A 14,533-nucleotide genomic window follows, 5' to 3' on the forward strand; every position below is an offset into this window, starting at 1 on the left:
TAAAAGCTCCCTTGCTCCCACAGAATAGATGCCCGCATGATTATATCTGAAGGCCTTGGACGAATAGTGCGTGCTACTTGTATTATGAAATCTGCCCGGCTACACGAGCTCACTGAATTCTGATTGCAGAAACAAACCGTAATCAAACTTGCTACACCAGACCAGCAAGTAACTCTTACCATGTGTAAGAGAGTTGATAACACCAGAACTAAATGATGAGAGGTGCCGCTCTTTAATTATGCTGTTCCTGTTGCGTAACCTTGTCATTTCCTGGCATCGAAGCCTGAGAACAATCCTCTTTTTGTTCTTTCTATTTCCTCCTGGTTCACCGCACTCCTTGTTCAGATGAACTTCCCTCAACTTTCACTATCCATATGGGAAACACTGTCTTCATAATCCAGGTTATTATTGATTTTCTATATAGATTATTGGACACAGGCCCAGAAAAATGCTGCGCCTGAAGCTACTCGTGTATTCGTACTGCTTTTAAAATGATTAATTCAAAGATTTGTTTGATATATATTAGCAACAGAGAAAGACTCAATTGTGGAGATAGTTTGTCATCATTTCATTTTTCCTGATTTCAGGCGTGGCCTAAACAGTTACCAGTGACGCACTTGCCATAAGGCATTCCCCTTCCCTAATTATACTTCTGCTCCTATGTTCACTGTAATTGAGGGTTACTTAGTGCTTAATGGTGGTTAGCCCTATATACAGTGAGCCCCCGCCTGTTTGTGCACTCACGGAATCGCATATTATTTATTTTTTTTTAATATAAAAAAAAATAGAATATGCGATTCTGCGAGTGCCAAAACGCAAGCTCATTTTTTTAAAATAAAAAATAAAATTACTTTATCTATCGAGCTATCTATCTATCTATCTGTCATCTCTGCCAGAGTAGTGGGGTCATCATCTGCTGGCGTCACTGCAATCCAAAGTGTCAACATGTCTGCAACTCTGTCATTGTTCTGGGCTCATCAGAGCAGTAGATATGGCCACCTGCTGCTCGAGTTAGTGAGCCATCAAGTCCAAAATTTATTTGGGCGCAGGCAGTTCTGTGAGCTGTCTTTGATACATACATTACATAAATATATAAATAAATATATATATATATATATAGTGTGAATACTGACCTGAAGCAAGAGATGCTTGCATTTCTTTTGATGTCTTACACGTAGTCACTGTTCCAGGTTTTCTTAATTTCTGGTTAATGGCTCTGACCACAGTTCGCCGGAGTAATGAAGGTTTAGAAATGGCTTTGTGACCCATTCCCAACTGAGAGATGTCATTTATTTTATTCCTCCTCTGTTGTTGAATTACTTTGGATCATAGCAATTTGTTGCAGCTTGAACTCAAATCAAATCAAATTTTATGTAGAGAAAACTTTTCATAATTTAAAATGCAACACGGAGATCTTTTAGTCAAGTTCAATTTTTTAGACAGGTGCTATTTAGGTGATTTACCAATTAAACAGTTCTCTAAGAAAAATAGAAAGGACGACGATGATGTTGATGCTGAATGATGAAATTTGATGGTCCACCCCCACCACTGCAGAGTTGCACAGAAAGGAATAACACCATTAATCTGACTCACCAGATGGATCAGATCATTTTAGGTTTTACAGTATTGCATTTGCATTTAAACCAGACTTCAAAGTGGAAATGCCTCTCTTTAGAAATAATCTTATGCAACCTTGCACCGGTCATTGCTCATATATGCCTAACGAAAACCTTCAACGGGCACCTCACACGAACATCCATAGCAAGTATATAAAGTGTTTGGTCCAGCTGTCTCTACTTGAAAGAAGAATCGCATTTGCCATATTAGGATTTCTCATCATTCCATCATAACAATGGTAGATTATGAGGTGACCGTCTACTCAGGCAGCCAAATTCAGGCTTCCACCTCAAACGAAGTGCACATCAAATTGGTGGGCACAGATGGCGAGAGTCCCCGCACACGGCTGCAGTCTTTGGTCATCTTCCAAGGATCAGGAAGTAAATGACTTTTCGGTAGGCTCCCGTAAATTATAGTAGAAGTGCCAAAAGCCGATTGATTACCAACCAAGGTCTTCACGAGGCCCATATTGAAATTTTTTAAATCATCAGTGCACCCGCAAAACAAATGTATTGTCAGTTTTAATTGAAAGATCCAGATGCAGCTTTAATTACTAGGAAGCTAAATTGCACACTGTGTACCATCTAGAATTGAGATTTCCGTTAGCGGTGTAATCACTTTTGATAAATAAATAAAGAAATTAATTATTTGTCGTACAATGCATTCTAAAAATGATTTATTATGATAGGAAACTCAATGTTTTGTTGTGAGTGCACTTGTTGGCAAACAATCTTTCCAAGACATAATTTTCACAAAAATAAGAATGTGAAGTTAACACAATGTATATGCAGGCCCAAGTAATTCACATGGTTGTGCTAGGAATATTTGTCAGAGTCTCTCAACCATGGAATTTTCAACTCACAGGTCCAGTTGTAGCCTGAATTGGCCTCTTTCCATTTTGTGTCTCCATTGCCAAGGCTGCCGATTGGAGACGTTGCTTCAAAATGGTTTAAGCAATCCCCGAAAGCTCATGGTGAACACCAAAAGTAAAAGGGGGGCATCAAGATGAAGGATTACTAGCGAGTATAGTGAGCCAGCAGGCTCTCAAAGTAGCAGTGGGTCACAATTTTTCAGTTGTGTATGTAGATCAGGTACAGCACTTCTCGATTGGAAGACCGAAGTAGAGATTTCCCCCAAGTGAAGGGTTTCCAGCTTGGCTGCTCAAAGATCATTTTCGATACCTTTATCAAAAATGTGACCTTTAATATCTGCTGCCAGACTTCACAGATGGGCTAAGAATCAACACCTCAGTCTGGGGCCATGCTTTTCCATTATTTAATTTTCTCTATCTGGAAAGGATGGAACTGCAGTGCAGATCTCTGTAGCACCTGCAGTAAAAAATAACTAATTTGACGACATCTCCTCCCACTCCCACAGCTGAAGCAGACTCCATCTGAGGACAACCCCATCTTCCTCCCAACTGACTCGACGTACGACTGGCTGACAGCTAAGATTTTTGTGAGAAGTGCTGATTTCTCAGAGCACCAGCTCAACGCGCACTTGCTGCGGACTCACCTGCTGGCGGAGGTTTTTGCTGTCTCACTGCTGCGCAACCTGCCCATGGTGCATCCCCTGTACAAGGTAAGCAGAACTTTCCCACTTTGGTTTCAACCAAGTGTTTTTAATTCATCAAGATATCTGTTGTCTCAAGTTTCCTTTTATGGCCCTTCCTCGTAACTTTAATCCTAATCCCTTTAGCTCCTCATACCCCACACTCGATACACTCTGCAGATCAATGAATTAGCTCGGGAACAACTCATAGGACCCACTGGAAGCTTCACTTTGGTAAAAGTCAAACTTGACTTTCAACATGACATTGACGATCCGAGGTTTAATCATGGATTGGATTGTTCCTTAGTTTGCAGCTTCTGGCGGGGAGACGACGTTTAAGATCTTGGCAAGATCGCTGTCTTCAATCACCTACAGGTCCCTTTGCATCCCCGATGACATTGCTGATCGCGACTTACAGGACGTACCAAACTTCTACTACAGGGATGATGGACTCCAACTGTGGAACATCATGTTCAAATAGAACTTTTTGCATGACAATTTATTTAATCACTAAAATTCTCTATGAATCTTTGTAGTGGAGAAATAGAATTTTCGGTGGGATCTGGTTGAAAGTGCAGATATTAGAATTTTGTTTCACTTTTGATGTCACGATGATACCAACAAGAATCAAAATAGTACCGCCCATGTATCTGTTATGCTCCATGAACCAGAAAGGAGTCTGCAAACTATTAAACACATGGGCACCGCAACACATCACTTTGGGTAATATTCAAGTCAATTTTATTTATATTGTGCCAAATCACGACAGCATTGTCTCGGAACACTTTTGACGTGGAGCAGATCAAACACCACACTCCTCACTTATTTGAAGACTAACTGAGCCCCAACTGAATGCCGCATGAGCAAGCACTATGCGAGGGAGGCAAGGAAAAACTCACAATTCTCTTGGGAAGAAACCTCAATCAGAGCCAAGTCTCAATGTGGGGCAGCCATATGCCGCAGCCGGTCGGGTTAGAGGGTAAAAGGAAAAGACAGCCTACTAGACTGTGACAAAAGAAGTACAACGCCCCAATCCTGGAATGTGTCATCTTGAAAATGGAATAAATTATATCAATATGCGAAAGTCTATAAATATCAGTCAAGGTACACAGCAAAATGGTTGTGCAATAATACAAGTTGTCTTTCAAAAGATTTGTGCAGGGAGTGATGGAGTACTACTACAAAAGTGACGACGAGGTACAGCGAGACTCAGAACTGCAGACTTGGGTCGGGGACATTTTTAAATATGGATTTCTTTCCCAGCAACAAACAGGTGATCTTTACAGAGAATGATGTTACACGTTGCTTCGTAGGGCACGTTCCTCACTAGCATCCACGCGGTAGCTCAACCGTCTCACAGTGATAAAATATTCTCATTTTATTTTATTTTCCTTCCCAGGAATCCCTCCGAGTTTCAACACTGTGCCCGAGCTGATCAAGTTTGTCACCATGGTGATGTTCACTTGCTCATGCCAACATGCAGCTGTAAACAGCGGACAGGTGAATCCCTGTGTTAAAAAACTGTGTTTATTTTTAATACTTTTGGTCTTATTGGAAACTCTCATTCCAGTATGACTATGGTGGCTGGATGCCCAACACCCCCATCACTGTGCAACGTCCTCCACCAACTGTAAAGGGGACAACGAGCAAGGCCACAATGCTAGAGACCTTGCCCTCTGTCAACGTCACCGCTCAGGGAATGGCCGTACTCTGGCAGCTCAGCAGGCCGCCCTCAGATTTTGTAAGTACCCTAAACTTGACATGAAACAAACAGCAGACTCCTTTTGTCACAATGAGCCAGGTCTGAGTCATGAGAGTACCTCACTAATTAGCAAAGCCCAGACTCACTTGTTTTAAACCAAGTCCTTTAAGGTGGTGTCAAACAGAACGGCAAATGCCTGTGTAGGTATTCACGACTATTTGCCACTTCTTTGTCACTGTTGGGACCATTTGACTACAGACCCAACGGAATGTACAAACCGTCCCCTAACATTCAGTTTTCTGTTGTCCTCTACCCAGATTGGTTTCTCATGCACTTTCTCAAAAAAAACTCTTTACTATTTCAAAAACTGCGTCACCACTCTTTTGTTATGTGTCCTAAAACTCATCCAAACCGACAGTCAAAAAATAGGGTACTCGTCATTTCCTTCCTCTTCAATGGGTGCTGATATCTCACTGAGCGGTGGAGGTTTGTGACGTCACATAGTTTCTATTATTGATGAATAAAAAAGAACTTGACAAATACTTACACCTGTTTTGCTAACACTTGCCACTGTTAGTGAATCAATGCAGTCGCAAGGAAACGAGCCAAAGCTCATGACCATAAATGAGGGCAGGAACATCAACCTAGCAGAAAATGCCTTCAGACGACAGTCTGCAAATGCATCGCACTGATCATCTGTCAATACCACTGCAACGTTTTCTCACTTGAGAACAAATCCCAAGAGAATCTTCAGCTCCGAAATCCACCTTTTCTGACCTCCTATTTGGAGGTGCCAATTGTCATCCGAGAAGATGAACATTTTCTAGAGCACTTGTCGTCCTCATAGGGTGTGCTGAAGCCTATCCCAGCTGACTTTGGGCAAAAGGTGGGGTCCGGTCTGTGATAACCGGTCCCATAGTCCTGGAGAAACCCACTCAGAAACACTACCAGAGACATGGTCATGTCTTTTCCAAGCCTAAAGAGCACTTGAGGACTGCTTGAGAAACTCCAATATCTGTTTGACAGTGTAGAGTAGGTCCAGCATCCAAATGAAAAGACAACTGGCTGATTCACATATGTTCGCCACGTCAACAGGTTCCTATCGGACACTACCCAGAGGACCATTACACGGAAGAGATTCCCCGCCAGTTGCAAAGTGATTTTACAGCCCAGCTTGACAAGTTGTCCATCACGATCAACAACAGAAATGAAGGGCTGGAAATCCCTTACACGTACTTGGATCCGAAGAAAGGAGAAAACAGTGTGGCCATCTGAACATCGAAAAGTCATAATCAAAAAAGAGGATGCCATGAATCGCAAGTGTTTGTGTTTCCTTTGTCGTATACTCGTATACAGTATGGTATAAGTGTGGTGCAATTTGATGAAGTCTCGTTTTTTTTTGTCCAGAAAAGTTTGAACTATAAATTCCACGACATTTAACTTTGGAGCTGAAACTCTATGTGCAAATTGTTTTTCAACCTAGCGCGTAACATGCTTAAGACAAGAATGCTTGAGTGGAAATCTAAGTGAAATCTAAGGTTGTTTTTTTCTTATTGTTTGTTTGTTTTTACAATATGGTCTGTTTCCTTAACAATTAATGAACCAATGTACTTATGTGTGATGTGCAAATAAAAGCTTAAGAAGCACAAGAATTTAGAAAGCAGAATATTTACTGTTTGACACCGCTTGGAGTGCATTTGTGCGTCTGAAGGCATTTGTGCACAATCGTGCGGTAGAGTTTGTGTGCGGGGGTGTGTGTGTGTGTGTGTGTGTGTGAATGCTGGCACGTTACAGTTGGGCTGCTTTAATCGGGTGTCCCCATCATCCATTAAAGTGTCGCCATTCAGGAAGAAACAGCGTAAGGCAGGAGAGCACGCAACAATGCTTCTGCTTCTCATTCTTAATTATCTCATAGCATAAGAGTCGCATTTTCTCGTTGAAACTAAACAAACGTCTGTAATAGATACAAAGTGTTCATCAGTGGGTGAGTTCCGCCTGTGTCCAATTGAAACTAGCAGCAGCGACCTGGTGGACAGGTTTTTGTCATTGCTTTGTTGTCTTTTCAGACCACCCAGCAGAACCACAAGTTGTTTTCTTCTTTGTTCCCACGCAAACACACATCCTTGCTCTTGAATGCTTGTGAACCCACACGCATGCGCATCAAAATAAAATAATTATTTTCAAAATAAAAACAGTCCATATTTATCATTGTATTTTGCTTTTGTAAAGATTTTTTCAAGGGCTAGTTAGAAAGTCATCTCTGTGAGCTCATTTTTGTAGCATCTCGGCTGCATGTCAATTCTTGCTATTCCTATTGTTTAATGAGCAAAAGCACTTTGTGTTTTTTCAGGTTTTAAATTCAAAATAATGGAATGCTTTGCATTGGTAAATGTTTTGGATTTACGTTTCTCGAAGCAACATCTGCAATAATGCTGATAACCCTGATACTGTTGGTCACGATAATTGCCGTATGACATTTATAAATTTTAGTCCAGCCTCAAAGCGGTTCTTTTATATTAGCTCATCTAGCTATAGCTGAGAGTGACATTTGACTCCTGCGATGAAAGCACTAAAATTTCAAAAATGCAGCTCTTTAACAATGTTGGTGTTGTTGCGTAAGCCAAAAGCTTTTTGGCAAGGAAGCCGCATGGCAACGGCAATTGCAACACACCTTGTCTACGTCAATTCCTCACAGTTTTGAATCCTGTCTGGAGAGATCAACATGCTGATGTTTATCAAATTCTTGACTTTACCTTCCCCTCTGAGCTGACCCGAGATGTTGATCCGATTGGCAAAGTATACTGGATATATCCAGGGCATTTTTTTTTTTTATCCCATCAATAAATAATTAATTAAATGAAAAATAAAGACTTGGACCCAGTCCTACAATAATGCTGAGTACGACGCTACTGGTTTAGTAGAACCTCAAAAGTTAAATAAGCATACATTACACACGTCGCACAAATATCCACAGTCACAGAAGACTCACATCAAATATTGTGCGAGTCCAACTCAGTGGGCTTGTAAAACCCCAAGTTATCTTTTTCAGTAACTTTCTTTGCATGACGAGACATTGCATTCTTAGTTTTCAGAATTGTTTTCTAACTTAAAACATAATCCGAACAATTCCATTTCGTAATTACCCTTGATCTGCCTTTATCTAACAGTTGCACAAAAAAACATATTGCACTTTAGAAAACTTATCAAAACAAATAAGAAAAAACCCATCAAACACCATCAACTTCGCACACACCAAGCAGATGCAACTATCCTACTTCCTACATTACGTGCAAATCAGACAAAGGGTTCATCTTTCATGAGGATTCTGCAGTTGCAACCCTGAATCAGCCATTGCTCATACACGTCCGACATTCCTGACAAAGGCCTGCAGCAGGTTCCTCCCACAAATTAGCATGTACGCTATAGGTTTATAAAAACCTGTTGTGGCAGATTGGATTTGGTTGGAAGAAGAGCCGTGTTACCTCTATTAGGATTCAACATCATTCCCGAATAGCAATGGCGGATTATGAGGTGACCGTCTACACTGGCGATCGAGTTCACGCCACCACGGTGAACCCTGTGCACATTAAGCTGGTGGGCACAGATGGCGAGAGTGACCGCACGTGGCTGAGGTCTTTGATCATCTTCAGAGGAGCGGTAAGTGTGCGGAGCGAAACAAAAAGCTCACCATGTTGAAATTACATTTTTTTTTTGTAAGATGCACAGGAAGAGACAAAAGTTGGTTGCTTGGCAATCAAGCGGCTCGCAAGTCCGATTTTATCATCATTGACCATTTAAATGTTTATAAATTGGGTCATGTAAATAAAAGCACAAGTCTTGACGATTGATCCTTTTTGTGTAATCATTATTATAAAACTATACGTTAAATGTCAGACGAAGCAAAGTAAAAAAAAAAAAAAACTATACACAGCATACTTAATTTAATAAATGTAAATCTTCATAATGATTTTATCAGTTTTCATGGATTATGCTGTTTTCATACTGATTTTAATTTGCTATAGCGTACATGCTTAGTTTTGGTTGAGGTACTAACGTTACAGTATGTATGTTGTGAAATTGTCCCTCTCATGTTTACATGGATCAGGTTAGATCAGGTAACAAACACAGCTTGGGTATGAGGCCACACCCTTTTGAACCTGCGCCAACTTAAAGTTGCCTTGCTGTCTGTCTTTAAGACTTGACGTATGTTGAATCAGGCCGTCTTTTGAAGAGACAAATGGTGCATTTTTTTTAATCATTTCAACAGTTCCGAGGTGCCTTATTAACATGTCTGCTGTCATTGCTACGAACTGTCACGTTGCAATATTTTCCTGTCATTTTTTTTTAGGTATCTACTTATACTGTTTCCTGCCCAAAATCCATTGGACAGCTTGTTCTGATAGAACTAGACAAGCGTCATTTCTTCATTTTTCCCGACGACGCTTGGTTCCCTGACAAGGTGGAAATCAAATCACCTGAGAAAGACATTTACACCTTTCCCATCTACTGCTGGATCAGTGACAGTGAGACTCATCGCTTCAGGGAAGGCAAAGGTGGGTTCATTTGTGTGCTTGTCTGCGAAGCATGTATTTAAAACCTGCCAATAATCTTCATGTAAATTCTTTTTTTTTTTTTCATTGGAAGCTCTGAGAACCTTTGATGAAAGTAACTCTCTCGGTCAATACGCAAGGGAGCAGGAGCTGGGTCAGCGAAGTGTAACCTATGGGTGAGTGTTCATTGTGAATGTCTCCAACATGTCCTCGTTACATTTCAAGCAGACTGCATAAAGCAACATTAACCTTAACACCGGCCAACAGCTGGGAATTGATTTACCCAGGTGTGCCCTACTCCATTAAGGCAGATGGGGCTATGACCCTTCCAGATGAGGTCCAGTTCTCCTTTACCAAGAATACAGAGTTTACATTCACTGCGACTACAGGGTAGGAGCAAGCCTTTATACAGCATGATGAGACTAATGTGATCATTGTTTCGCTCCTCCCCCCCCAAAAAAAAAAAGTACAACACATGCGCAGTTATTTCTTTGTTCTGCAATGAAGTCTTATTTATTTTAATAAAAAACATAATTACTTTATACGTCCTCAGAGTTTGACTTTTGAGGTTTGACTGTCTTTTATGCAACCTTGGTCCTAGATGTGAGAAAAAAATGCTTGTTTTTTTTCCCCTCAGATTGGCTGAACTTCAGCTAAAGCGGCTAACTACGAACCAGGAAAATTGGAAGAATCTTGACGATATCAATGACGTGTTTCATAACAAAGACACACCTTTATCAGGTACTGAGGCTTCATGCTCTCCCCCCACCCCTGAAAAAGCAGCCAGATGACTCCGAAGCATCTTATTTTTTATTTCTGCTCAGCAGTAGTAAGTTAATTTAGTATAAGTTGCTTTTTTACTGCTCATTATAGTAAATTGCACATTTAAGATACTTAATGATACATTTGGAAGAGGAAATTCTCAGGCTTTCTTGTGTTGTGACAGAAAACCTTTGTCAGATTATGTTCAGGAACACTGGAAGGAGGATAATTTATTTGGATACCAGTATCTAAATGGCGTCAATCCCACCTTGATTCGACGTTGCAAAACTCTGCCCGACAACTTCCCGGTGACTGATGACATGGTCTCCTTCCCTGAGGGCTCGAAACTTTCTCAGGAGCTCAAGGTAAGAGTTTGTTTCAGAAACTCCCCTGTCCTCACATTCATTCGACTTTAGATTTGAATATTATTCAACGTTTTTGTCAAAGGTTGTCGTAGCCTATCGACAATATAAGTGATGAGATTTGTTTGCCCTCCAACAGCAAGGCAACATATATCTGTGTGACTACAAAAACCTGGATGGAATGCAAGCGCACACAGTCGGAGGGGTTCAGCAGTATTTGATGGCACCCCTTGCCTTGTTTCACAAAAGTCCCGATGACAAGCTGATGCCTATTGCCATTCAGGTGATTGTTCACGCAAATGTACATCAAGATAAAAAAATAAATAGGTGAGTCTAAATTTGGAACTGAGAGGGGCCGTGGAGCGCGACAGGCAGCTCTTCTGTTGCCGAGTTAAGATTTGGAGTCGGCTGAGCTAAAAGAAGCGCTTCAGTAAAAAGAGCTGGAACGACTACCAGAAGCCGATTGGCAGGAGGTGACGCTGGGAGAACGCCACGGAGGGTGGGAGGGGTTGCGTCATGCGACAGGCAGCTATAAACTGAAATCAAGAGGAAAGCGTTCACCTCAAACAAATCACTAAGTCATGGATGATTGGATAGGACTTGTTATCACGGCCAGGATTTGGTGAATGTGCTAATGTGGCCATTTTGCAATTGATTTAAAATTGAGCTGGTTTAAAATACACCGAATCTAAAAGAAATTCAAGACAAGGAGGGAGAAAAAAAGTAATGTTTTCGTCAATTGAGCCGCTTTGTGACTTTGCCTCACTACACTTGATCAAAAAAAAAAAATTGTATTTTTGTGGCAAAAAAGTTGTTTATTTCTGAAAGAAGGGCTATTTTCTTCAAACTCACCTGATGTGATGCAAATTGAAGACGCATTAATTAATCTGAGATTTTTTTAAATTTATTTTCTGAGATCCTTGCACTCTGCCTCCTTCTGATCCATCCGTGCAATACACACAAATGTTTTTTTTTTTGTTTGTTTTTTTGTTTTTTTACTACAGTGGGTGTACACTTACCGAAAAAAAAGTTCAACACTGAGATAAAGATGCGAAATGTTTCCACAAAATGAGATGAAAATCGCCTCCTTTGGTTACTGTTTGTGAGAGCAGTCTGTCTTGGAAAAGGGACTGGCATGAACCCTTTTTGACAAGGCTCCCCATTAATTCCAATTCTTAACGTGTTTTTTCGGAGCATTGCGTAGCCATGGTAACATGTAATCTTTGAAAAAAATAATTCTGAACCGACTCGAGCAGAGACGTCTCTTTTGGTGCCTCATTTGTGCGGATGCGTGCTGAATTTCTGCAGCAAAAACAGCAAAAGAAAGGATAAAAAGGATAAAAGTACGAGCAACATGAATTAATATGGTTTACTTGCTTTGTATGCAGTAGCGAATACCGTTCAAATGTCCGTCCTTAAATGGACGCCTCTTTCTCCCCCAGCTGAAGCAGACTCCATCTGAGGACAACCCCATCTTCCTCCCAACTGACTCGACGTACGACTGGCTGACAGCTAAGATTTTTGTGAGAAGTGCGGATTTCTCAGAGCACCAGCTCAACGCGCACTTGCTGCGGACTCACCTTCTGGCGGAAGCTTTCGCAGTGTCACTGTTGCGCAACCTGCCCATGGTGCATCCCATGTACAAGGTAAGCAGAGCTTTCCCACTTTGGTTTTTACTCACCAAGATTTTGTTTCCTGATCCTTCCGTGTATCCCTTTAGCTCCTCGTACCCCACACTCGATACACTCTACAGATCAACGAATTAGCTCGGGATCGACTCATAGGACCCACTGGAAGCTTCACTTTGGTAAAAGTCAAACTTGACTTTCAACATGACATTGACGATCCGAGGTTTAATCATGGATTGGATTGTTCCTTAGTTTGCAGCTTCTGGCGGGGAGACGACGTTTAAGATCTTGGCAAGATCGCTGTCTTCAATCACCTACAGGTCCCTTTGCATCCCCGATGACATTGCTGATCGCGACTTACAGGACGTGCCAAACTTCTACTACAGGGATGATGGACTCCAACTGTGGAACATCATGTTCAAGTATGAAAGTTTTTTTCTCATGAAAAATAATACAATACTAGTCTCGACATAACTTTGTTAGAAGGGTGGCAGATGGGCAAGGTACAACCAATCACATTTATTTATTAACACCTCAGAAGGATTTAGCCCAATGGATGTGTAACGATACGATTTTTCTCTCTAAAGATTTGTGCAAGGAGTGATACAGTACTACTACAAAAATGACGATGACGTCCAGCGAGACTCAGAACTGCAGACGTATATCGGGGACATTTTTGAACACGGATTCCTTTCTCAGCCGCAATCAGGTGAACCACACGGGGAATGATGCAACACGTTACTCCCTGAGTGCACATTTTACTCACCAGCTCAAACACCTTTTTCTCACTCTTTTTCCCAGGAATCCCTCAGAGTTTCACGACGGTGTCAGAGCTGATCAAATTCACAACCATGGTGATGTTTACGAGCTCATGCCAGCATGCAGCTGTAAACAGTGGACAGGTACGAAACACTTGTATTCCCTTGCATTAATTCTGCTTTAAGCAGGTACAAAACGATGCATATTGCAAACTCATATTCCAGTATGACTATGGTGGCTGGATGCCCAACACCCCCCCGAGCCTGCAGCGTCCTCCCCCTACCAAAAAGGGGACAACCAGCGAGGCCACAATGTTGCAGACGTTGCCCGTTATCAACGTGACCGCTCAGGGAATGGCTACAGTCTGGCTGCTCAGCAGGCAGTCCTCTGACTTTGTAAGCAACCCAAACTTGCTCCGTTGGCTCAAAACAAAAGATAACGACTATACATTGACGTATACATTGTTCTTTGTGTCAAAAGGTCTCTCTTGGAGACTATCGAGATGAGCATTTCACAGAGAAGATCCCCCGCCAACTGCAAAAAGATTTTAAAGCTGAGCTGGACAAGTTGTCGATCACAATCAAGAACAGAAACAAAGGTCTGGAAATCCCTTACACGTACCTGGACCCAAAGAACGTAGAGAACAGTGTGGCCATCTGAACATTGGAAAGTCACAATCAAAAAGGAGAATGCCATGAATTGCAAATGTTTGTGTTTTGCGTGCTGTGTACAGTATTAATGAACATTCAATAAAATATATTCAAACAAGGTTCTCTCTAAAACACATGTCATGAAATGATCGTTGTTTGCGTCTGGTCAGCTTAGTTTAGTTATGATAGTATGGAGAAAATGGTTACCAAGCTTTTTAAGAGCCTTTTGCTAGTCATCATCACTTCTTCAAAATAAGTTAAAACTTAAACATCCGGTTATCAAAATAAAACTGCCGAGTCTTTTCATGGATGGAACAAACAGAAAATGTCCTTGAAGCCTCCTATATTTCAACACACAACATTTCCTGGTTCTGATCCAACTCGACTAACAACACAGCAGTCTTGAGCCAGATGACGCTTGGTTCCATGACAAGGTCGTAATCCAATCCCCTGAAAGACACATTTCCACCTTTCTCATCCACTGCTGGATCAGTGACAGAGAGACGGTAATTCATTTTCGACCACATTCTCATTTGATAAGTGTTGTTTTTCAAACTTCAAATGAGGATGCAACTACAGCGAGTTCCAATACTGCAGGATTTATTTACGTTCACTTTAACTGGACATTCACTGAACTAACTGATCCCCGTAGCGCCCGCCCATTGCCCCCGATAAGGTCAATGGACCATACCAAAACATAAGGGGGTGTCTGGGTTAAACCATCACCATACAGTGCATACAAACAGATCACACCACAATAAGCACCCGAAAACTCCAAATTGAACGACTTTCGGGGGCATTTGACTTTGGAGGTTCCAATGAATGCATGACTTGCCGAGTGGGTCAGGTTGGGTCAATATTGAACAATAGAAATATATGGAGCGGTTTTTGGTATGCACGTTTCATCTTAGTGTTGCTACATGTACAAAAAAAAAATGTCATACAAACTATC

At 41.4% G+C, this 14,533-nt stretch overlaps 2 protein-coding genes across 2 annotated transcripts; both read left to right on the forward strand.

Annotated features, from left to right (window-relative positions):
• Positions 1–1,852: 1,852 nt before the first annotated feature.
• On the forward strand, positions 1,853–6,343 carry LOC148331989 (hydroperoxide isomerase ALOXE3-like). Its single transcript, XM_088302365.1, has 9 exons — positions 1,853–1,997; positions 2,535–2,603; positions 2,969–3,198; positions 3,316–3,402; positions 3,476–3,639; positions 4,320–4,441; positions 4,568–4,668; positions 4,739–4,909; positions 5,966–6,343. The coding sequence occupies exons 1-9, from the start codon at positions 1,853–1,855 to the stop codon at positions 6,143–6,145; spliced, it is 1,269 nt and encodes a 422-aa protein (XP_088158491.1). The 3' UTR covers positions 6,146–6,343.
• Positions 6,344–8,336: 1,993 nt separating this feature from the next.
• On the forward strand, positions 8,337–13,648 carry LOC148331990 (arachidonate 12-lipoxygenase, 12R-type-like). Its single transcript, XM_088302606.1, has 14 exons — positions 8,337–8,527; positions 9,219–9,423; positions 9,515–9,596; positions 9,688–9,810; positions 10,058–10,161; positions 10,381–10,547; positions 10,684–10,827; positions 11,987–12,190; positions 12,265–12,351; positions 12,425–12,594; positions 12,760–12,881; positions 12,974–13,074; positions 13,156–13,326; positions 13,412–13,648. The coding sequence occupies exons 1-14, from the start codon at positions 8,387–8,389 to the stop codon at positions 13,589–13,591; spliced, it is 2,001 nt and encodes a 666-aa protein (XP_088158732.1). The 5' UTR covers positions 8,337–8,386; the 3' UTR covers positions 13,592–13,648.
• Positions 13,649–14,533: the final 885 nt, after the last annotated feature.

Source organism: Idiotropiscis lumnitzeri, chromosome 8 (assembly GCF_059441095.1).
Source record: "Idiotropiscis lumnitzeri isolate Australia: NSW breed Sydney's pygmy pipehorse chromosome 8, RoL_Ilum_1.0, whole genome shotgun sequence".
NCBI classification, from domain to species: Eukaryota; Metazoa; Chordata; class Actinopteri; order Syngnathiformes; family Syngnathidae; genus Idiotropiscis; species Idiotropiscis lumnitzeri.

Bases quoted from the DNA above. Each gene is read 5' to 3' on its own strand.
- LOC148331989 (XM_088302365.1), top strand. From the start codon at position 1,853: ATGGTAGATTATGAGGTGACCGTCTACTCAGGCAGCCAAATTCAGGCT. The intron at 3,403-3,475 runs GTAAAAGTCAAA...ATTGTTCCTTAG, and splicing joins CCACTGGAAGCTTCACTTTG to TTTGCAGCTTCTGGCGGGGA. The intron at 4,910-5,965 runs GTAAGTACCCTA...CCACGTCAACAG, and splicing joins GCAGGCCGCCCTCAGATTTT to GTTCCTATCGGACACTACCC.
- LOC148331990 (XM_088302606.1), top strand. From the start codon at position 8,387: ATGGCGGATTATGAGGTGACCGTCTACACTGGCGATCGAGTTCACGCC. The intron at 8,528-9,218 runs GTAAGTGTGCGG...ATTTTTTTTTAG, and splicing joins TGATCATCTTCAGAGGAGCG to GTATCTACTTATACTGTTTC. The intron at 12,191-12,264 runs GTAAGCAGAGCT...GTATCCCTTTAG, and splicing joins TGGTGCATCCCATGTACAAG to CTCCTCGTACCCCACACTCG.